General features: G+C 37.8%; 2 protein-coding genes across 3 annotated transcripts; one reads left to right on the top strand and one right to left on the bottom strand.

The window, feature by feature from the left end:
• Window positions 1-17,328: 17,328 nt before the first annotated feature.
• LOC127809549 (uncharacterized) lies at window positions 17,329-23,838 on the bottom strand. Of its 2 annotated transcripts, XR_008025132.1 has the most exons (4): window positions 23,429-23,838; window positions 22,514-22,679; window positions 22,217-22,316; window positions 17,329-17,417 (listed from the first exon to the last, which is right to left on the bottom strand). XR_008025132.1 is itself a non-coding variant. In XM_052348417.1 (3 exons), the coding sequence occupies exons 1-2, from the start codon at window positions 23,810-23,812 to the stop codon at window positions 22,530-22,532; spliced, it is 534 nt and encodes a 177-aa protein (XP_052204377.1). In that variant the 5' UTR covers window positions 23,813-23,838; the 3' UTR covers window positions 21,621-22,316; window positions 22,514-22,529. The 2 variants fall into 2 exon arrangements, 1 of the variants encoding a protein (XP_052204377.1); XM_052348417.1 differs by lacking the exon at window positions 17,329-17,417 and having other exon boundaries at window positions 21,621-22,316.
• Window positions 20,920-21,713, top strand: LOC127809291 (non-symbiotic hemoglobin 2-like). The gene is made up of 3 exons (XM_052348055.1): window positions 20,920-21,030; window positions 21,185-21,301; window positions 21,430-21,713. Exons 1-3 carry the CDS (start codon window positions 20,920-20,922, stop codon window positions 21,643-21,645), a joined length of 444 nt encoding a protein of 147 aa, XP_052204015.1. The 3' UTR covers window positions 21,646-21,713.
• Window positions 23,839-25,193: the final 1,355 nt, after the last annotated feature.

The following is a 25,193-nucleotide window of genomic DNA, read 5'->3' as shown; positions in this document are numbered from 1 at the left end:
AATAAGGTATTGAGCAAATCAACATGCCACGAGTTTACTTGGGAGATGCATGGAGAGAAATTTGAGATAGATTTAAGGCTACTACAATTAGGGGGATGTGATGTGGTATTAGGAGTTGATTGGATGAAGGCGGTAAGCCCCATCAGTTTTGACTTCAATAGGATGGAGGTTTCATTTGACAAGGGAGGAAGGAAAATGACACTGACGGGGGAATGAGAATCGGGGTCCTGCAATATGATCTCAGGAACGAAACACCACAAAATGCTTAAGAACAAAAGGTGTTAACTGTCCCAATTGTTCTCGCTCGTGGCTGTGGGGGAGGGTCCACTTTTGGCAATGGAGGGAGAGCCCGAGAAGGAGCTGCGAGGGGAGGTGCACTTGACAGTCACATTTCAGTCCCAGAAGCTTAACCAGGTGCATTCTCAGCACCTAATAGATGAACTGTTTGATAGTTACAAGGACTTATTTGTTGAACCCACAACCTTACCTCGTACCCGAACCTTGGATCACTCCATCAACCTGAAGCCTAATGTAGAACCCGTCAACATCAGGTCCTATAGGTACTCCCCAATCCAAAAAATCGAAATTGAAAAGATGGTAAATGATATGCTAAATCACCAACCCAAAAAGCCTTTGAAAAGTTGAAGAGGGCAGTGGGTAAGGTTCTAGTTTTGGGGCTACCCGACTTTAGCCAACCATTTGTGGCAGAAATAGATGCTTGAGGGAGTGGCATTGGGATAGTATTGTCCTAGAAATCGAGACCCTTAGCCTTCTTAAGCCAAGCTCTAAGTGGTAAGACATATGTGCTAGTTGCGGTGGATAGGTTAACTAAATTTGCACACTTTATAGGCTTGGCTCATCCCTATACGGCCCAAGAGGTGGCCAGAGCTTTCATGGACAAAACAATTGCTTTGCATGGGGTGTCGACGGTTATTACATCGGACAGGGATACGATATTCACCAGCACCTTTTGGCAAGAAATCACGAGGTCTTTTGGGATAAAACTCCACATGTCAACTGCTCACCACACCCAAATAGATGGACAAACGAAAAAGTGAACCAAAATTTGGAAACCTATCTTAGGTGTATTTGTATTCTGCACCCTAACCAGTGGCATAGATGGCTTGTATTGGCCCTATCTTAGGTTTATGCAACAACAAAAGCACATCGCTCTTTGAATTTAGCGATGCTTCCACATATTTTGAGCACTTAAGATATTACTCAACCTTAAGCTTACTCTAAGTGGCATGAGGATATATGACATTTATCCATGACGCTAATGCATTAGGATACTTAATGATATAGCAGGCACATAAAAATGAGCAAGATTAATCACTAGCAAAACATAGTAAGGTTATTGGCACAACCTTAATATGAAGTATAAGACAATATAAATCCTTCAAATCAAAACTCAAGTACCATCACTTGAGTATACGATCATTTACTTAACAATATTGACGTTAGCAATTAAACATCAATTATGAAACATAGAATACATTACTCTAAAATCTTCAGTAATGCTGCCACATAAAATACTTAGCATATCAGTAAAACACTGATGCATTATATTTAGAATTAACCCCAAAGAAAGGCATTTACAAACACATCAATAAAACATATGGCTAAAACACTCTAGCACATATAAGAACGTTAATAGATAGAACATACTAAAGGATAAACCTATAGAGGTTTCTTGACCAAAGCAACCTTGACATATATCTTATCAAGATAAGCTTAACATTATCCCTAATATAAAATAATACAAAACTATTAATAAGTTATGAGAACATAACATGATAAGATATTAAAGTTTTAGCATAAATGCAGTCATCATCAAAACATTTAGAACATAAAACTCAACAATCTCCCCATTTTTTATGATGTCAAAACTTTAATATTCAAGAGAACATTCACCATAAACGTTCCACTAAACCTTCTACCCCTTTTTGTCATTTGCAAAAAGGATAAGAAGTTTGATACCATAGGAAGCATGTGAATATGAAGAGAATAATCTTCTCCCCCGTTTAGAAATTTTCATTCTTTTGAGGAATAAGCTATCAAGAGACAAAACTCTCCTGGAGTTTATTGCCATTAGCTCAAAGAATCCTTAAGAAAAAATAAATAAATAAAACGTTTGACCACAATTTTTAAAACTAGATAGGCTCTCCCTAAAAATATCAATCTTCCTAACAAGATTCTCCAATTTTTATGAAAGAGTGAAATAGAATTTTATTCTTCAAAAGATGTAAGCACTTAATATCCTTTTCGAGAAGGAGAATAATATTTGACAATCATAAGGAGGCAATAGAAAATAATAAGGAATTCTCTCTCCCTTTTGAAACATTCATTCTAAGACTAAATACCAACAAATATTGCAAGAATATATATATTTAACAAGAAGTTAATCAAACAGAAGATTTAACTATCTTCTTAAGAAATCAAACCTTAGATAGATTTAAATAGAGGATACGCTTCCCTTACAAAAAAGCCACAAATTCTTTTAACACTCAATGCTTAATAGAATTTAGCATTCACATCAAAATTAATCAAAACTGCTAATCAGTCTTTGCATATAAGCACATACAAGCATGTCATCTTAACAATTTAGACAAACATTAATCAACAAAAGCAAATAATTCAAAATCATAAATCAAGCTGAAAAAAATTTGAACTAACATATCAAAAGCTAAAGTGCTTTTAAGCACTAGGATTCTAGTCCGAGGACACTCGAGTGACGAGCTCGAGCTTCTTTTAGAAATATCTATTCTATCTTAGCAACTCGAGTAACACTACCCCATTACTCGACTAATATTCCATAGAGACCTATATCGATACACACTCACTCGATTAACTTCACAGATTAATCGAGTATCTTATAATACTTGCTGGAAATATGCAGCATTATATGGATGAACTTGAAATCCATATTTCAAGACTTCAATCCATGAACAATTTATTCACTCCTAGGAGATTTTCCTCATTCCAAGGATTTCAAATAAGATCTAAAATCAAATTCATTCAAGAACTTATCACAAAATATTGTTGCACAGGAAACAACTGTTTTATCCTCAAATACACGAATAATAAATTCATTTACGAGAACATATATTCTCAGGACAAGTAATTTTCAAACATTCAATCATATTATCAAAATACATATTCAATTACTCCTAAATGCATCCATTTTATTTTAAAAAGACATAATTGCAGCAAGTAAATAATCCTAAGAGAAGATCCTGATAAGAATTGGACGCTCGATTAGCTTTCATTCACTATTTGAGTGATCATAAACCAAACTACCACTTAGTTTCGATGCATTAGAAATATGCTACTCATGAGCATATGAATTCTAAGCAGTACAATCAAAATACATAATCCTATAATATAATTTTTAAATTCAAGAAATGCACATACACCTAAGACATATCTCATATAACGTTTGTACACTTCGTGTACCTAAATCAATCAAGAAACATATTCAAGTAGGTTTCAAATTTCCCAAACATTTTCAACTAATCCTAAAACAGATTTAATCACTTGATCGATCCTATCATTACTCAAGAGAGCTCAATCAACCTATCACTTAATGCATTTATAATTTCAATCACATAGACATATTGTGCCACTCATGAGCACACCAAACATAGCCACTCACAAAGATTTTTAAAGCAGTGAATGATATTACCTCTAACCTATCGTAAGCAAACCAATCATTTTACTACCACCTCATCAAAACATCAAGATTTTCTACTTAATTATCTAAATGAAAATCATGAACATTCAATCAAATATGAAAGCACTTGGGTACAGAAATACCTTAGTTAACAAACAATCATTTTCATCCTAATGCAAAGATCATCCAAAACGACGAGCATAACTTCACTGCATTCCAAAACATCAATCGTAGAACACGAACAAGCTAATTCAAGAATTTTATCAATCATACACTCAGCAAAATTCGTCATCAAAACATTAGGACATAGCACTCAATGAGCAAGTTCATTTAAGACACTAGAATATAATTTAGCATGTATTTTCACAGGTACAGACGTACCTCAATTAACACCATAAGGTTATATCCAAAACAATTCATACTGATGAGAAAAAGATGATTTCATCTTCAAGGCTTGAATAATCAACAAACAGAAATAATCAATATTTAATCACATACGTAATCAAGGCAAACAGTCAAGGTTGAAAACCATATCAACAAAGATATTTAAATTTAAAGAGATATGAGATTAGAATATTTTACCTGAAGAGATACAACATTTTCTCCCAAAGCTAAATTGTTTTAAGTCCCATGGATTGCATATAAAACCTATCTAAGATAAAGTACCCAATCATTTGAGTCCTTTAATTTTCTAACCTATTTTTTCTCATGACCCAAGGAACAATAGAAGGGCATCATTGTAATATAGTTGCAAAGGTTTGTTAGGATATTTTTACAAGTTGTTAGAAGCACATGGGTGCTGTTAGGAACTTAGGATGGTGTTAGGAATCAGTTAGCTGCTAGCTAAGGCCTATATAAAGGCTACTTGTAAGGGGACCATGCTTGAATTCATAATGAATTTTCTCATTTCTCTCTAAAATTCTCTCTCAATCTTTCTCACGTTTCTCTCTTGCTTCTTCCTCCCCCCCCCCCCCCCTTTCTCTCAATGTCTCTCCCTCAATTCTATATGATATATTTCCCCATTTCTGTTCAAATTCCCCTCTAAACATTCTATTCTGACCTCTCGGATCCTTCTGATTACCAATGCAAGCCCTATTACAAACCCTAGGTTTATGAAAAATGGTATCAAAGCATCGTTCCTCGACCATTTTTGTTGTTGATTAAGATTCGTCGGATGTCAATGGTTACTGTCCGATGGAGTGGATTCACAAAATCTGAAGGTGATTTCGGAAATAGGCAGCAGTAAGGTAGGTCGTGGTTTATGTAATTTTGGGTAGTTGATTCTGACAACTTTTGGCGGAATTAAGTGAACAGCGATTCAGTGAATCCGGTGAATTCAACGGAGCAGGCGAATCGTAGGAAGCTACATCATAGGAGCCAACGTCTCCAATAGAACTGACGACTAGTGGTCGCGATCAGATCTGGAGGTTGCTGATCTATAGTGATGGGCAATGATTTCTGCGATCGACTAGGAATTTTGGACCGCTAATGCAATAGAAGTTATCAAGCTAACCAGGTTGTAATCAAGAGAGCAAGGCAATTCTCGATTTGAAATTGAGAGGCGATCATAGACTCGGAATCGAATACGCAACGGAAGCATGGTGGAATTCCAATGATCGTTAACCATCAGGGATAGTTGTGTCTTGGCGAATTCAATTAGGTGAGCTTCGCTGTGATTCCGAGAAGCGTACAACGAAGCCATTGGACAGTGACTGGGTAACGCGGTTTGGTCGAACGACTGGAATGGGTGACTAGAGATGATACGAACCGAGAAGCATTCGTGATTGGAGTGAGAGTTCGTCGAAAGAGGTGACACGAAAAGCCAGGAGGGTCCCGACTGGAGTGAATGACTGGTGCAGAAGATTCTCTGAAGTTGGCGACACGGACAGACAGGGAAGCTTCCGACTGGTGCGTTGCTGGTGCTGCCGCTTGATAGGTTAGCGATTCTGATCTAGACGATGAGAAGTAAATCTTGGCGACTTAGTGAAGTCATCACAGTTGCCATCAAATTTTGGATATACCAGGCGAGAGCAAATCCAGGGTCGTCGACTCATTCTGCTTCATTTAATCGAGTCCAGATTGAGAAGGCTTGAGGCGACTCCATTGGTCCAGTGGTCGATGATTGGGTAGTAGGTACACCATTGGTCCTAAATTCACTTTTAGCGAGAAGAAGAAACGTGTGAAGACCGGTGGTGATTGGGTGAGGAGGAGGAATCGGTTGGGAGGTGTTCGTTGAATCCGCAACGATCCCAGGCAGAGCTAATTCCGGCTATCCAGGTGAATTGAAGAAGCGACCGCGGAGCAGGTGGTCCTCCGACCATTGGATAATGGTTGGGGCCAGTAGATGGTGATTGGGTGGGTTGCGATCGTTGCAAATTTGGATTGTTTGCAGATAGGTTGAGCTGTCAATCTAATTTTAAGAGATATTGTTGGCTGACGTGATTAACTCCACAAGCAATTTTGGCGATTCAGTGCAATTGAATCATCAATCAATTGAGTTCTTGGAAGATTGTAGCAAGGCTGACAATTCTCTGTTGATTTAATTGAGTCGTTGTTGCTCGAAGTGGTGATTTATGAAGATGATTTACGAGGGTGAACGGTGGCTACTGTGAAGTAGAGACCTAAGGCAAGTAAACTTAGAGGCTGATTCCGTTTGAGGAGTGGATTCTTCCAATTATCCAGCTCGATGTTGGTCGGCGCTTGAGGTTGTGAGTAAAGGGAACAAGAGGCGGTGGAGCATCGGGAGAGTTCTTCCAGTACTAGGGTTTTCTCCTCTTTGGTTTTCTTCTTCTAGTGCCAGTTAGGGAGTTTAAGGAAGGGTTTCAAGGTAAGAAATTCATCATCTAGCTCATTCTCTAATATAGAACTTTGTTTTTCCTTTGTTATGGTGGCTAAAAAGAGATGAAAATCTCTATGTATGGTAGCGTACAAGTGGTGTTGAAGGTAAAGAAAGATTAAGGATTGTCAAAGAAGGAAATTAAGACAATTTCTACTCCTCCCCCCTTCTACCTTTGACCCTTTGGTTTTGGGGGCAAACTCCTAAGTTTTTCAAAAAAAACCTTTATTGGGAGCTATGTGGAATTATTTGTAAATCTCTCTCTTATCTTGCTCGATCTTGTCGGTCTCTCTTGAGTTTCAAAATATGGTTTGCTTCACCCTATAATCCTCAAATGAATTATGTATTTTGATTAGATTTCGAGCTATGTAAGGTTTAACTAATTTTGGGAACCATTTTGTTTGTCAGTTTTCATTCTAGGTCTCAGGAGTCGACTTTTGAAAGTGGAAGTCAATTCTATACTGGATCGACTAAAGTGATGAAAAAATCCACTTTTCCTTCCAAAAGTCGACTTCCCAATTTTAAAAGTTGACTTTCCATTTCAGACTGCGCATGCTCTACTATTTTGGGCATATCTTTTAGTGCAAAAATCAGATTCAAGATCTGTTTGCTGCGTTGTAAACTAGACTCGATCAGTTTCGATTTGGTACTAAATTTGGATTATTTGATTGAGTTTTGAGTTGTTTCTTCTTAGTCCCAAAACATATCTAGATGTACTTGAAAATCTTTTCACTCTTTCATAAAACATGTTGTCCTTATTCTCGTGAATACCCCATGCATTTCAATCATGATTATATGAGTATAATTGGCTTGTGCATATCATTACAAGAGGTCTTATGCATGGGATTTGTGTGCAGTACGATATATTTGTTATGCATGACACGGTTTTGGGAATTACAAGTGATACTTAACGCGCACTACGGGCGGGATCCGCTGAGATATCCCCTACGGTGATAAACGGAAAGCTTGAGTGGGCTATAAAGCCAGACTCCTATCAAGCTCGGGTGGGCCATAAGGCCGAAATCATGTGAGACCTAGATCCCGTATTATGATTATGCTATAGTGGTTTTATGGAAATTTGCATCTTATTTTTAATTCATGGATATTGTGGCGTAACCTCGCCTCTTTATATATGCATGAACGGGAATGTTGTCATCATTTATGATTGGATCATGTTACTCTTATTGTCATTTTATTCTATATTACTTGCTAGGCTTTGTATCTCACTTGTGTTTGCATAATTCCAAGTAAGACTTTGTATCATTGATGGTGAACCTAGCAATGTGGGGTCCAGTGTCTGCGTACAGAGCTGTCCCAGACAAAAGATCTTTGGGAGTTTTGTCATGATGGTTCCATGGATGTATTGCCTTTCTGGGCTCTATTTTATCTTCTTTTGTAAAGCTTCGGGTATATGACCAGTTGTATGTGACGGTACGATATCTAGTTTTGTGTATATAGTCTTACTATAATTATTAACTATTGTGATGACTCTTGTAACTCCAGCAGGTGTCATATCTTCTTGGCACTTCTCCTTTAGAAACCCCGGCCAAGGCAACAAGGGAGAAGTGTCAAGAATAGATGGTACCTACTGGAGTTACAAGAGAATGCATCACAATAGTTAATAATTACAGCAAGACCATATACACAAGACTAGACATCGTACAGTCACATACAACGGGCCATATACCCGAAGTTTTACAAAAGAAGATAAAACAGAGCCCATAAAGGTCCATAGACCCAGACACCATGACAAAATTCCAGAAGATCTTTTGTCTGGGACAGTTTTGTACACGTCTAGACACTGGACCCCACATTGCTAGGCTTACCATCAATCGTAATCTTGCCCTTACTTGGAATGATACAAACAAAGTGGGCTACAAAGCCCAGCAAGTAATATAGATTAAAATGATAACAAGAGTTACAGGGTCAAATCATAAATGATGACAACATTCTCGCTCATGCATACATAAAGAGGTGGAGTCAAGCCACCATATCCATGAATGGAAAATAAGATGCAAGTTCCCATAATACAACTATAGAATAATCATAATACGGGATCTAGATCCCACACGAGTCCGGCCTTATGGCCCACCTGAGCCTGACACGAGTCCGGCTTTGTAGCCCACTCGAGTTTTCGGTTTATCACCATAGTGGATATCTCAGCGGACCCTATCCGCAGCGCTCATTAAGTATTACATTTAATTCCCAAAATTGTGTCATCATACTCCACACAAAACCCATGCATAAGACCTCTTCTAACGACATGCACAGGCCAATTATACTCACATAATCATGATTAAAATGCATAGGATATACACGAGAATATGGACAACATGTTTCGTGAAGGAGAGAAAAGATTTCCAAGCACATCTAGACATGTTTTGGGACTAAGAAGAAACCACTCAAAACTCGGCCAAATAATTCAAATTCGGTACCAAATCGAAGCTTATCAAGTCTAGTTTACAACGCAACAAACAGATCTTGAATCCGATTTTTTCACTAAACGTTATGCTCAAAACAGTAGAGCATGCGCGGTCTAAAACGAAAAGTCGACTTTTAAAATTGGGACCTCGACTTCCGGGAAGTCGACTTTTGGAATTAGAAAGTCGACTTTTGGAAGAAAAAGTCGACTTCTTCATCACTTTAGTCAATCCAACCAGAGCTTAATATATAGAGTCGGCTTCCACTCGCAAAAGTCAACTCTTGAGACTTAGAATGAAAACGGACGAACAAACTGGTTCCCAAAATAAATCAAAACTTACATAGCTCAAAACCTAACCAAAATACATCATTCATTTGAGGATTATAGAGTGAAACAAACCCTATTTCGAAACTCAAGAGAGACCAACAAGATCAAGCAAGAGAAAAAAGAGAGAGATTTACAAACAATTCCACATAGCTCCCAATAAAGGCTTTTTTGAAAAACTTGGGACTTTACACCCAAAACCAAAGGATCAAACGAAAAAAATAAGAGTACAACTTGTCTTAGCTTTGCTCTTTGACAATCCTTGATCTTTCTTTACCTTTAACACCATTTGTAGGCTGTCATACATAGAGATTTTCATCTCTTTTTAACCCCAAAACAGAGGAAAAACAAGGTTATAGGTTAGGGAATGAGCTAGATAATGAATTTCTTACCTTGAAACCCTTCCTTGAACTCCCTAGCTGCCACTAGAAGAAGAAAACCAAAGAGGAGAAGAACCCTAGTACTGGAAGAACTCTCCCGATACTCCACCGCTTTAAAATGACTCTCTCTCCAACTTTGGTCCCTTTTATACTTTCTTCACATTGATTTAATTTTTATTCCCCAAATTTTCAGCCCCTTCAAGCCTTTTTAATTTCCTCATTTGCATTTCATTTATTTACATTTTATAAGCATTTACCTTATATTTAAGTCACTTCACTATTTTGAACTGCTCCATTCCTACTTTGACTTTGACTATTCCACTCCTTTTGCTTGCTCTTTCTCTTTGCCTTGTAAACACTTTCTTTATCTTTCAAGCCATCTCACGCATAACAAAATAATTCTCCAAGTTAATTTCCCACATGTTAAGAAATTCCTCGGCCGGGGTTATTCTAAAGGCATTCATCTTCTTTGGACAAAATAATTCTCTATGACCATGGCGCTTGCAGAATTTACATTTAGAATCAAATTTTAGTTTGGATTTAGGTTTTGATAGTTTTCCAAAATTCTTATGGTCTTTCTCAACATAGCCCAAACCAATTCTATCATAGTATCTCCTTTTTTAGATTCTAAGATATTATCTAGTATTTTGCTACCTCCAAAATTTTTTGATAAAACTAACTTAGAATCTTTAACTCATTTTCAAGCAATTTGTTTCGATTAGTAAGGGTTGAATTTTGAGATTGAAAATTTTCATTTTGTTCAATAAAAGCTACATTTCCAGATTCTAGATTTTTTGTTTGATCCTTAAGAGAAGATTTTTCTCTTTTTAATATTCTGATTTTCTTTGCAGCCCTTTCTAGATTAGATATAAGTTTTTCACAAATATTTGAAAGATTAATCTTGTGAGAAGTTAGAGGTAGAACCACAATCTGAAAAGCCAGCTTAACGGGTGGAGGGATCCTACTCCTTATATATAGCCCAGGTCTCCATTGCTGAGGCGATGTGGGATTCATACTCCCCCCACGCCGAACCTTCTCCAGTAACTAATACATGCGCAAGTGATTGGGCAGGGTACTAGTCCATAACCACGACCGAGGGTAGGCTCTGATACCATGTGAGAAGTCAGAGGTAGAACTCCAACCTGAAAAGAAAGCTTAACAAGAGAATGGATCCTCCTCTTTATATATAGCTCATGTCTTCTTTGCTGAGGCGATGTGAGATTCTCACAAATCCTATCATCATCATCGTTATCATTTGAATCAAAATTAAAACTAGATGAGGAAGAGTCGCTTACCTCAAAATCTTGTTCTGCCATAAAACAGTAATTGTCCATTTGATCTTCACTTGAGGAGGAGCCTTAATCACTCCATGTGACGATTGCTTTCTTTTTCTTCATATCCTTTCTTTTTGAGTTGGCACATATGTTCCTATTAACATTCCTAGAAGATTTTCTACTACATTGTCATGCATTACGGTATGGGCGCGACATCAACCGTTTATTGGCAGATTTGAACTGTTTTCTTAGTCATTTCCTTTATGTTATGTTATTATGTTTTATTTACTTTATGCTTTGGTATTAGTTTAGATATTATAGCTGCAAAAGGAATAGGATATTTTAAGGGGGGAGGTCCACGTGTAAAGGGGCTTGGGGGAAAAAGACAAATGAGTTACTTATTAGGGATGGGATCTGCTGTGGCAGCACCCCTGCTAGCAGGTTATATACCCCTATACTCAGATTGTAACTGCGTGAAGAATAACAAGAACAAAATTATATCCTTTCTCTACCAACTATTCTCTCTATCTCTTTTTCCTTTCCTCCTAATCCCTCTCTCACTATCTCTTTTATCGGTGCTGTCTCTTTCTAAGATCCCTATCTGATCTCATTGATATATTGGATTAGAGGGCGGATTCATTGTCACATTTGGGTTTGTGACAAACTGGTATCAGAGCACCGGTATCTGGCATACTAGTAGAAGCAAGGATGGTAGATGAAAACCGTATGAGGAATTTTGAAACGCAACTACAACAGGTTAGCCCGACGATGACCGAGCTCCAGAATAGGATGGGCCACATGGAGGCTAGATAAGCCCAGAACCGAGAGGCCATCCGAGCTATGGATAGCAGGATGGAAGGGGCCCTAGAAGGAATGGGGCAGAGGTTGGAAGGTATGGAGCAAAGGCTGGATGGATCAATGGTAGACTGCGAGATGGCGTGCAACAATTTATGGTAATATCACGACAAAAGCAGGTAAGAATAGCTGAAAACTTTCCCCCTAGAGATAGAAATGAGCATATACTGCATAGAAATGAAAGGAATAGGGGTCGTGCTAATGCCGAAATAGAGGCTGACCCAAAAGAAACATTAGAAGGAGTTATGGGTAACGATAGGAATTGTACGCCTAGTGGGCAACACCAGGGGTTCACCATGCCCCCGATGGAGATTCCTATCTTTGAAGGGGTCAACCCCCGGTGGTGGATCAGAAAATGTGAGAGGGTCTTTGAGTGGAACAATGTACCAATGAAGCAGTAAGTGTTTGCAGCCTACTTTAACGAGGTTGTCGATGCCTGGTTCCAGGAGTGTGTAGAACAAATTCACCTGGGAAGAGTTGGTGACCAGACTATGTGAAAGATTTGGAGAAAAAATAGGGTGGATACCATTGAGGAGTTCAACAAACTAAGACAAACTGGGAGTGTAGAAGTGTATTTAAAGAGATTTGGGGATTTGAGGTCCTATATGACTCAACAAAACCCACACCTTACAGAAGCTTATTTCATGTCAAGCTTCTTGTGTGGGGACATAAGGCCGATGGTAAAGATGATTAAGCCCCAAACAATAGAACAAGCTACTAAGAGTGCAAGATTACAAGAAATGATTGTACAAGCACTTATGAAAAAACAGCAGCAACAACATAAGGGGTTATCGGTGGGACTAGCCAATAGGGGAGGCAGGTATGTTAGCCGAGAAGCTGGCAAGAGTGGAGGAAGTACGAAACAGGGAATAGGGCCCAGCACAGTGCCTTATGGGGAACAATTAAAAGAGCAAAGAAGGTTGGTTGGCCTTTGTTTTAGATGTGAGGACAAGTACCATTTCGGGCAACAATATAAAAGGCAAATTCTATTGTTGGAAGGGGAAGAGGAGGATGAAGCTGAGGGGTCAAGGGAGGAAGTAAAGGAGAGTGGTGAATCAGAAGAAGAGAACAACGGAGAAATTTCATTGCATGCGCTCAAGGGAGTAACCAACAACAAGATAATTAAGGTAGCAGGGAGTATGAAGAATCATGACCTGCTAATCCTAATTGATAGTGGAAGCACGCATAGCTTCCTTGATGAAGGAACAACTAAGAGGTTACAATGTCCGCTACAGGAAACTCAACTCCAAAGCGTGACAGTCGCAAATGACAGTAAGGTACTGAGCAAATCAACATGCCACAGATTTACTTGGGAGATGCAAGGAGAGAAATTTGAGGTAGATTTGAGGCTACTACAATTAGGGGGGATGTGATGTAGTGTTAGGGGTTGATTGGATGAAGGCGATAAGCCCCATCAGTTTTGACTTCAATAGGATGGAGGTTTCATTTCACTAGGGAGGAAGGAAAATGTCACTGATGGGGGAAAGGGAATCGAGGTCCTACAAGAAGATCTCAGGAAAGAAACTGCACAAAATGCTTAAGAACAAATGGTGTCAACTGTCCCAATTGTTCTCGCTGGTGGCTATGGGGGAGGGTTCACTTTTGGTAATGGAGGGAGAGCCCGAGAAGGAGCTGCGAGGGGAGGTCCACTTGACAGTCACATCTTAGTCCTAGAAGCTTGACCAGGTGCATTCTCAGCACCTAATTGATGAACTGTTGGATAGTTACAAGGACTTTTTGTTGAACCCACAACCTTACCTCCCACTGGAAGCTTGGATCACTCCATCAACCTGAAGCCTAATGCAGAACCCATCAACATCAGATCTTGTAGGTACTCCCAAACCCAAAAAATCGAAATTAAAAAGATGGTGAAGGATATGCTAAATCAATCTTCAATAAGATATAGCCAAAGCCCTTTTGCCTCACCAGTCCTCCTAGTAAAAAGAACGATGGATCTTGGCGCTTTTGTGTTGACTACCGCAAATTGAATTCCTTAACCATTAAAGATAAATTCCCAATACCCTTAGTTGAGGACTTGATGGATGAATTACATAATGCCTATTTCTTTTCAAAACTTGACCTGAGGTCCGGCTACCATCAGATGAAAATGAAACTCGAAGATGTCCCTAAAACCGCTTTTAGGACACACCACAGCCATTTTGAATTCCTGGTGATACCATTCGGGCTCACCAATGCCCCAGCTACATTTCAGTCCCAATGAACCAAATTTTTTAGCCTTACCTAAGGAAATTTATCCTAGTGTTCTTTGACGACATCCTCATATATAACCCCGCCTTGGACCAACGTATATCTCACCTTAAAACAACCCTTGAGGTCCTTGGAGCTAACCAACTTTTCATCAAAAGGTCAAAATGTGCACTTGGACAGAATCAAGTGGAGTACTTGGGGCATTTAATTTCTACGATAACCAACTATTATCGTCGTTTTGTTAAAGGATTTGGGACTATGAGTAAACCTCTAACAGAACTCTTAAAGAAGGGAAGCTTTAATTGGGGGCAGGAGGCTGAGACAGCCTTTGAAAAGTTGAAGAGGGCAGTGGGTCCCAGTTTTGGGGCTACCCGACTTTAGCCAACTATTTGTGGTAAAAACAGATGCTTGTGGGAGTGGCATTGGGGAAATATTGTCCCAGAAAGGGAGACCGTTAGCCTTCTTGGCGGTTTTGATGGTGGTGGATAAATGGCGCCATTACTTGGAAGGGGGGAAATTTATAATTAAGACGGATCATGAAAATTTGAAATTTTTGTTGCAACAAAAATTGCAAACTCAACTACAAAAGAAGGGGATGGCTAAATTAATGGGATTGGATTACTCAATACAATATCGGAAGGGCAAAGAGAATGTGGCAGCAAATACCTTCTCAAAGTGTCATGAGGATGGGAATTTGGCAGCCGTCACCATGATAGTTACGAAGTGGTGTAAGGAAGTGGTGGATAGTTATGAAGGGGACGAACGGATGCAAGAACTCATACAAGGGTTGGCTGTGGGATCACAAGGAACGGGTGGTTATTCTCTAAGGGAAGGAATACTACAACTGCATGGTAGGATGGTCATTGGCAGCAAGAGGGACCTTAGGAAAAAAATATTACAATCACTGCATGAATCTCCCTTAGGGGGCATCCAGGGGTCCAAAACACTTATTTAAGGGTGAAATAACTATTTCATTGGCCAAGATTGAAGACTGATGTGAAGGAATTCGTCTTATTTTGCGATACTTGTAAGAGGTACAAGTATGAGAAGGTTGCTTACCCCAGATTGCTCTGGCCCCTACCAGTACTGGACCAAGCGCGGACTAGTGTTTCCATGGATTTTATTGAAGGGTTGCCTAAGTTCGAAGGGAAGGATAGTATGCTAGTTGTGGTGGATAGGTTCACTAAATTTGCACACTTTATAGGCTTGGCTCATCCCTATACGGCCCAAGAGGTGGCCAGAGCTTTCATGGGCAGAATAGTGGCTTTGCACGGGGTGCCAAGGGTTATTATATCGGACAGGGATAGGATATTCACCAGCACCTTTTGGCAAGAATTGATGAGGTATATTTGAACATAACACTCAATGAGCAAGTTCATTTAAGACACTAGAATATAATTTAGCATGTATTTTCACAGGTACAGACGTACCTCAATTAACACCATAAGGTCATATCCAAAACAATTCATACTGATGAGCAAAAAATGATTTCATCTTCGAGGCTTTAATAATCAGCAAACATAAATAATCAATATTTAATCGCATACGTAATCAAGGCAAATAGTCAAGGTTGAAAACCATTTCAACAAAGACATTTAAATTTAAAGAGATATGAGATTATAATATATTACCTGGGGAGATACATCATTTTCTCCCAAAGCTGAATTGTTTTAAGTCCCATAGATTGCATATAAAACCTATCTAAGATAAAGTACCCAATCATTTGAGTCCTTGAATTTTCTAACCTATTTTTCTACCAAAGACTTATTCTTAACTACCCAAATCATTTTTGGGGCTGCCTTGAGCTCATCCTTGGGAACCCATACCTTCTTTATTATAAATATTCATCTTCTTTAGACAAAATAATTCTCTATGACCATGGCACTTGCAGAATTTACATTTAGAATCAAATTTTAGTTTGGATTTAGGTTTTGATAGTTTTCCAAAATTTGTATGGTCTTTCTCAACATAGCTCAAACCAGTTCTATCATAGTATCTCCTTCTTGAAATTCTAAGATATTATCTAGTATTTTGCTACCTGCAAAATTTTTTGATAAATCTAACTTAGAATCTTTTACCTCATTTCCAAGCAATTTGTTTCGATTAGTAAGGGTTGAATTTTGAGATTGAAAATTTTTATTTTGTTCAATAAGAACTGCATTTTCATATTCTAGATTTTTTGTCTGATCCTTAAGAGAAGTTTTTTTCTTTTTTAACATTCTGATTTTCTTTGCAGCTCTTTCTACATCAACTATACATTTTTCACAAATATATTAATCCTATCATCATCATCGCTATCAGTTGAATTTGAATTAAAACTAGATGAGGAAGAGTCACTTACCTCAAAAATATGCCATCCAGTTTATGCAGCTGATGTTCCACGACCAAGCAAGTGATTAGCAGATATGCCATCATGATGTCCCCACCCAACTCCCCCCACACACTTGCCTAACCTGGAAAAAGACAAAAAGAAAAATATAATCTTTACCTTGAAATAATTTTCTACAAAATTGGGGTCGTGTAGAGGTGAACGCTGCCAATCAGAAGGCTCAACAACTGTTGGACATGTTGATCTTTTAGTTATATAGCTGCTAACTGAAACAAAAGGTTGAGAAGGGCTAACTTGATCATGAATTTCACCTGTGTTCCCACCAATTGTACAAACATCACTTCCTTCATCAATTTACAGTTGTTCAACCATTGCATAAATAATTAAAATTGATTATCAGTCGAATAAATTAAATAGGATTGATTTAAGTAAATTTAAAATACCCTAATGATAAATTAATCTTGGTTTTTTTTGTTATTCTTTGATCTGTTGAAATTAAATTAATTAGTTCTATTTTATTTAGGTTTAGTTTGATCATAACTTTTCTAAATAGTTTAAATAATAATAGGGTTAATCAATTTTAGTAATCAATATATAATCTCCGTGGGAATGATATTTGATTTATTTGTTTATTACTTTAGTGATTTCGTATACTTGCGAATTTGTCCATCAAGTTTTTGGCGTCGTTACTGGGGATTGACATTATTAATATTCATACCAATTAACTCAATTGTTAATTTAAACCTTTTTTTGTTTTCTTTTTCTATTTCATTTCTGGTTATTAGTCACTCCTTCAATTTAATTGCATTTATGATGTGGACAGTCAGTTTCAACCTAGCAACAAGAAAACAAGAATCTGATCCTCTAAGAAGAAACAAAAGTAATGCAAAGGTATTCTTCATATTCATAGTGGACCATCCGAGTTCAGACGCACAAAATTGAAAACTAACTTAGACCACAAACCAACAACTTTCATAACTTAGCTAGAAGAGGTCAGAAATCTTACAATCTTAGCAATAACAACGTTATCATTTTGAAATGAAGCAGCAACTTCATCCAAGATTGGAGCCAGCTTTTTGCAGTGATCGCACCAGGGTGCATAAAATTCCAACATGACTGTGTCAAAAAACACAAACCTGACATCAGTATGAATAAATGCTAGGCATTCTGAATTCTCAACCAATCACATCCAACATCCAGATCATTATTCATTAATTCATCGCACAGAAATCTGTATATCTGATAGAGGAGAAGAGAGAATGTTTCTTTTTCCCTCAGCAATACTGAGCCTTTATCTCATTAGGTGTGATCAACTACTATACAAATTCTAACTCACCAATCATTTCTATCCATAATCATATATTTTGTAAGGCCATTATATCCCACGTTATGCCTAAAGCTAAAAGCTTCCCGCTGAGTTTTTCTCGTATTTCTCTCTCTCTCTTTTACTACAAACTTATTCCATTCCATCAGTCCTGGGATGCATCCATTTGTGCTTAAGGCATTACTCTTTATCATAATTAGTCCTAAGCTTTGAGGAGAAAAAGCTTGTCTCTACAATCTATATTAAAATATCCTACAGTTTTTATTTTGGTGGTTTGCAATTTAATGTAACCCTCGGTCATCTAAGCTTAGATCTCAACCTAGATCTCAACCTGAAGAAAAGAAAACCTCCTTAGAAAATTTGGTCACAACCCTTACCAAAGCTACCACATTTTATGATAGATATAAAGGCAAACTTTCAGAATCAGCAATTAATTTTGTAAAATCAATAGGCTACCATAAAAAATTTAGAGATTCAAATGGGATAATTGGCTACTATGGCATCTAATAAATCTCAAGGTACATGTCCTAGTAACAATGAGACAAATCTTGAAAATCATGTAAAGGCAATTACCTTGAGGAAAGGAAAACAATTGGAAGGGAAGCCACAAAATGGAGATGAGAAAGATGAGAGGAAATCCAAATCAAGTCCTAGTTCCTTAAGAGCGGCTACTCGTGAATGAAGAAAAGAAACAAAAGGAAAAAAAGCTAGAGCTCGTCAAATTTTATGTTCCTCCTGTGTCTTTTCCACAGTGTTTCTGCAAGTATAAATAAGATAAGAATTTTCTTAAATTTCTTGATGTTTTTAAAAAACTTCACATTAATATTCCTTTTGCGAAGTTGAGTTTATTTTTGATTTGTTGATGTGCAAGAAATATAAACAACAAAATTTTAACAACACTTAAAAAAAATAAATTTTAACAAAATATATATATATATATGATTAATTAAATACATCACAAAATAAAACACAGACTATCCTAACTCGTCTGAATTTCTTGATACAATTGCATCAAGTTCATTTTTTGTTATTTTATATTAAGAAGTTAAGAGTATGAAAAATCATAACAAAACTCATACTCATCTATCAAATGTTATAATATTTAAGTATTCGATTATCATAGTGATTTTTACTGGTTTGAAACATAAAATATCTAATTGAAAGATCACCCAAGATGTGGGTGAATTCTAATTTGGAAAGATACTTTCCATAACATAAAATGAGTTTCAGCCGATTGATATAAATTTATATACATTAAAACATTTTTCATAAAGATTGATCCATACATATTTCAAACATAGAATATATATATATATATATATTGTATAGATGAGAGGCAGCATTTGGAGATAAGAATATGATGTTAAGTGATATAAGCATTACTCAAAATTTAAAAGTAATGTTTTTTATATTTCATATATGATGTTTAAGTATCAAACATCAAGATTTTTTAGTAAATGATCATATACTCAAGGGATGGTTATTGAGTTTTGATCCAATTATTATCTTAAATTTCCTATTTGATATTTGAGTATCAAATTTTTATGGTTCTCAATGTTCTATGTAAGAACACTTGAAGAACTTATATTGATGAATGTGTGTTGCTTGATAAGTAAAATCATTCAAGTATGTAAGAAATAATAGACACCCAAGAGCGACACCCAGGAGGGGGGTGAATTGGGTTGTTTAGAACTTTCTTGAATTCAAGGATTTTTTTGTATAAAACAGTTTGGACTTTTTCAGACAAATACTTCCGGATGGGTTCTCAGGGGCTTCTAGATGTGCTGCCTGGATGGGCCTTCAGGGAGTCAAGAGGAAATGACCCCGATGGGTCTTCGGGAGAAGGGGCTTTTGGTCCTACAGTTGAGCTAGGCTAGGACTTAGCCTACGGTCACAAATTAAAGTCAAAGAGGCACACGACTCCCCCACACGGGCTCGTCGATGCCTAAGTATGACGATGGTTTGAGAGAAATGTCCAAATGTATGTCTAATGCCACAGGGATGATGCAAGTGTATGTGTATAATCAATGTCCTAAAGGGATACTCGTGTTTCTGAATGGGTTTTAAAGAGAGGTTGAGAGTCTGGACAAATGTATGAAGTGAGTCAAAAAAGATCTAAGTCCAGTGAGATCCGTTTGTCTGCCGAGGTTTCAGATGTCTGAAAGGTCTAAGAGTCCCAAAAGGTTCAAAGTGTCCAAAAAGGTCTAAAAGTTCAAAAAGGTTTGTTTGCCTTCGAGGAGGCGCCTATTTATAGGCAAAATAGTAGGATCCACAGTTAAGCCGGGAGGCTCTTCTAGGGAGACCCATCGGATGAGGCTGGAGGGCCTAGAGAAGTCTTTGGGTTGGCACCCCCCGATGGCTATCTCTGGGTGGCCCGGAAAGAGGTTTTGGGCCACCGGATGGCTTAGGTCTAGGAGACACTGAAGGGTGTCTTTGGACTCGGGCAAAAATGATGCATACTAGGTCGATCCCGGGGGACCCATCAGGGGTCTAGGAGGCTTTTGTTTCGGAGACTGTCCGATAATGAACTCGGGAATTGCTTTAAAACTTAGGAGAATTTTAGGACACCCCACAATAATAGCTCACCACTCTTTCCTTAGGTTGAAAGGTGAAGGAAAGAGTAGAATAGAAGTAGGTGCTTGATGGCTTCATTGAGGGAGAGTTTTGGGGGACTCATGATGCTTGGCCTGCCGAAGGTCGCGATTATAAATAGATGGTGGTCCCGAATGGGTCACACTTTTACCCCGAAGAGCCTGAGTCATCTAGAGCTCCCGAAGACTTTTTGTTGTCCCGAAGACCTTTACTTAGCGCTAGGAGTTTTCTGCTTCTCCGGAAGGCTCACTCTTGCTGAAAAATTCAACTATGAGGTAAAACGGATATCGAACAACCTCCTCCCTACTGATATTATCATCTCCCCACATATGAGACCCTCAGTTGTGAAGGGCAAACACGCTAAGGACCTTGTGCAATAATTCTGTATCCCAGAGTCATGGAAACGAAGGGGTCCTGGGAGAGGAGAGCTTACTAGTACTGTTAAGGAAGGAGACGTAGCAATACATTTAGATAGTTTGCAAGCATGACTTAGGATTCCTTTACACCCATTTGGGATACAATTTTTAAGGGAGGAAATATTAGTGCCAGGTCAGTTGCCTTCGAATGGATGGGCAATGCTGGCGGAATTTTGTATTTTGTGCAATGAGCGAGGGGTGGAACCCACAATGTCCTTATTGCGTTGGTTTTATCGTGCTTGCACTACACTACAAGAAAACATGGAATTTAAGATGGATTTTTTAGATGGACTCTGATAAAGTTCCCCAGAACATGTTCTCATTTCTGAAGGACTCTGATGAAATTCCCCAGAACAATCCCAAGCTCAAGGCTCATGCTGTCAAAGTCTTCAAGATGGTTCATGTGCATGTGTATATAACCATATATACATATTACACATTTTCTTATAATTATTTAGATTATTTTGAAAATACATAGAAAATTTATGGAAAATAACATGATAGCTATGTTTGTTTTTATAATTATAATTTTGTGGTGGTGGTATGATTAGACATGTGAGGCAGCCATTCAGCTGCGAGAGAAAGGTGAGGTAGTGGTTGCTGATACAACTCTCAAGTATTTGGGCTCTGTTCACCTTCACAAAGGAGTCATTGATCCCCACTTTGAGGTACTCTCTCTCTCTCTCTCTCTCTCTATATATATATATATATATATTTTAATTCGCATCATTTTGATCCCATTCCACATCATAAATTCAATAAAAAAAAACAAAAATTTGGATTAATGGTTGAATAGGTGGTGAAAGAAGCATTGTTGAGAATGGTGAAGGAGGCAATAGGGGAGAAGTGGAAGGAGGAGATGAATGGTGCATGGGGTGAAGCCTATGATCAGTTGGCTACAGCCATTAAGGCTGAGATGAAGCGTGAGGCTGCTCTTCCTCATCCCTCCATTCCAATGCCTACTTTAATCAATCTTCTATTAATGATGATATGCTGTCAATATGAAAAATAATAATATCATTATCCAGTTTCGTCCAATGAAAATGAGCTAAAAGCAGTAGCACTATTCTATTCTTCTTGGTGGCTATGATAATATAAACGGAAGATCACAAATTTGAGTTATGAACAGAGCCTTTTTCAAAACATTGGTTATCTATATAACCAACCAACCACCATTTGGTTAAAAGTTTAATGTCACAGTAGCTTGCTTTATCAACTAAATTAAATCTTGGCTAGATTTTGTCACCATAGATGACCCATAATAGAGGAGTTGACAAGCGTTTCCTTAGGGAACAAGACAACATGTGATAAACAAATCTTAAGATGACAAAGCAACCCCACTAAACCATGTCCCAGAAAGACTCCCAATCCCTATCCTGCAAGTAACCTATTGTTTTAAGCAGTTTCCTTGCAGAAGCATATATATATGTAGGCATAGATAGAGACACATGAAAGTCTAGTATTTATCAATTTATCAAGCCAAACCTGCCTAGTGAGATTAAAGCTTAGGATTATTGTTGTGTTTTTGAGTATGTATATCCATGTACATACATATCAATAGTCAAACAAACAAGCAAGTTTACCTGTACAAAAGAGAATCAACATGGCTGTCACAGCATACACAACAAGTTCCCTTCTGAACATGAACCCATCTGGATCCATCCTCTGATGTCTCCGCCATCCCTGCAGCGTATTGAAATTTCTTCAACACAGGTTCTGGTATAAATAGAAGGTGAAACAAAAGCAATACTTGCTATTTGATTATTTAAACTGAAAGCACAATTCAGAAATCGTCACGGCTGCAAGGTTCTAATTTTCAGTTGATAAAGTGGTACTGAAGAAGAAGTGAAAGAGCTATAAAGTTAGAAGGGCATACAGACCCTGTCCACCAGTTGATCAATTCAGAGCTGCAGAGACCTCCTGTCCAGCGGAGCGTTGCAACTCCAGTTGCATGTCCATGCAGGCCTCTAACATCCTCTGCATGTGGTTCATGCCCTGCTGAAGCCTTGCCATATCCACTCTCAGATCATTAATCATCCCCCACTCCTGCTCCGGTCAGCATCCCCGCATTTAGTTCAAGACCGGTGAAGGGCAGATGCATAAACAAAACACTACAAACAAGTATAGGTTTCACCAGAATCGGAAAATTAAAACTGCAACAAGACTTCCAGAGTCATTCAATCCAACAAAGAATTCAGAAGACAAATTTAATCTTTCTTAAGATGAAAAATGATCAAGATTGTCCTGAATTCCCAGATTTCTAAAAGTAAACCCAATCAATTAACCATGGTTAGCAAGGGTGGTCGCATTCTGTTCCTAATCAAAACAAACGTGGCTTACTCCCCACCCACCTATTGATGCCACACCTCCCCTCCCCACCCCACCCCATGGCTAAAAAAATAAAAAGAAGACAACAAATAATTATAAGATTCCTAACGTGGATATTACAGTAGATAAATGTGTATAATAGATTATATGAATCAAATCATGACAAATATAATACAACACTTGGATCCACAAGTGATTAAAAAAAGACAATGGAGATAACCAGTTTGGATGGAATGTCCAAATATGCACTCTCACACTAAAATTAACATACAAAGGAAACGGGCATTGAGATACGTTAAAGGAAGTGCAGATTATGGTATTTGGTATAGTTCAACGGAAAATGGAGCGTCTATATACTACTAAGCACTAATTAATGAGAGGACGCCTATTTTACACTTAGAGAAGAGGGCTATATTTTCTTTTCAAGCTTTTACCACCGAAGTGCTAATAGATAAAAGAAGACTCACAAGATCTGAGCGGCGCATGCTCTGTCGAGACCAACTAGAATGATGTAAAGCCTGATGCCAAAGAGGCTGTGGAGGGGGCACCGGAGGGGATGGTAGTGCCAATGAAGGTCTGCCCATGTCATCATTCTGATCCCCATTCTGTTCATCCCTCTGTTCCTCCCGATCCTGCTCAGGTGAAGCAGGAGTTGGAGTGGGTAAGTTCCTGTGCAGATCCCAGTCGATTGGAGCTTCGGCTTGCCTTTCCACATACGACTGTATAAATTGGTCCAAACTTTCACGAAACCCACTGCGAAGAAGATTAGAGACACTTCTCCTACAAGGAATAGAGAACCCAGTTAAGAAGACAGATGAAAGAGCATAACAAAATGGAATATGAGAAGCCATTGACAATGGGTACTTTTTTTTTTTTGTGGATACAGATTCTGATAAGAAAAAGAAGGATAAAATTATTTAATTTCAAATTGCAAATGACATACAACCTACACCTGCAACAAACCAGGACAACATACACATTTCCTCTCACACTCGGACCTAATTTTTTGGCATCAAACTCGTAGTTCATACTCTGATATATCTAAAGTAAAAGCTTTGTTTCTAATAAAATGTATTGAAATGCATCTATTTCCGCATCGGATGCGAATTCGACCCGACGATCGAATCGCCAAACCCTAGTTCTTACAGCTCGAAGCTCGACGTTGCAATCAAAGTACAGAGAGAGAGAGAGAGAGGACCTGGCGAAATCGGCGAGAATCGGAACCCCAACGCAATGCCTAGGGTCTTCTTCATCTTCTTGCCGTTACTTGAAGATAGCTGGCAGAGTTGGCAGAGTCAATTTGAACAAATTGGGATCGAGAGGAGAGGAGAGGAGATCCTCTGAGGATTTTCAACCGTTAGAGACAGGAATAAAGCGGCAACTGGTGGGATCGAAAGGAGAGGAGAGAAGCGGAGCGGAGCGGAGATCCTTTGAGGATTTTCAACCGTTAGAGAGAGGAATGAAGCGGCAACTGGGCGGAGGTCCATATACTCTCTCTCATTTGGGACGGCAGCCCATGTTATTGTTTTTTAAATTAATATAAGATAAAATATTATTTATATATATATATATATTACTCTTTATATTATGAAATTTTGGATCATTTTGAATTTTTATAAATATGATGACACAATTATAATTTATTAGATTAGGAATTCAACTATTTTATACTAATTACTTAACTCTAATACATCAATTTTTTATTTTAGTAATTATATGCTTTGAGTGATGGTAATTATATTTCTTTTTTTCATTTTACATAGTTATAATATATATTCTATTAACTTTTGTAGATCTAATTTTTTTTTTTATTTTCAAATAGTCAAACGGTGGATTCCAATGACAGAAACTGACTATCAAATTAGAATTGGCTCAACCATCGAAATTGACTATCACATACTCGAAAATTAAAAATTAATTAAGGATTCAACTATTTTATATGACTATGGTGACACAATTATGAGGTTTTTGGTCTCATGGTGATTAATTTATTTGATTATAAATTCAATTATTTTATATTAATTACTTGATTCCAATACATCAATTGATTATATTAATAATTACATGTTTTGAGTGATCTTAAGATAAGTTAATTATATAAATATATATATATATTTTACCTAGTCATAATATTTACTCCATTAATTTTAATATATATAACTATTGTTGTATCTCTTCCTTCGGGATAGTTTTCCCAAATAAAGCAATTATTACAGGAGGGTCCTTCCGAAA

Source organism: Diospyros lotus, chromosome 9 (assembly GCF_014633365.1).
Source record: "Diospyros lotus cultivar Yz01 chromosome 9, ASM1463336v1, whole genome shotgun sequence".
NCBI lineage: Eukaryota > Viridiplantae > Streptophyta > Magnoliopsida > Ericales > Ebenaceae > Diospyros > Diospyros lotus.
This window is presented reverse-complemented; position numbering and strand designations above follow the sequence as displayed.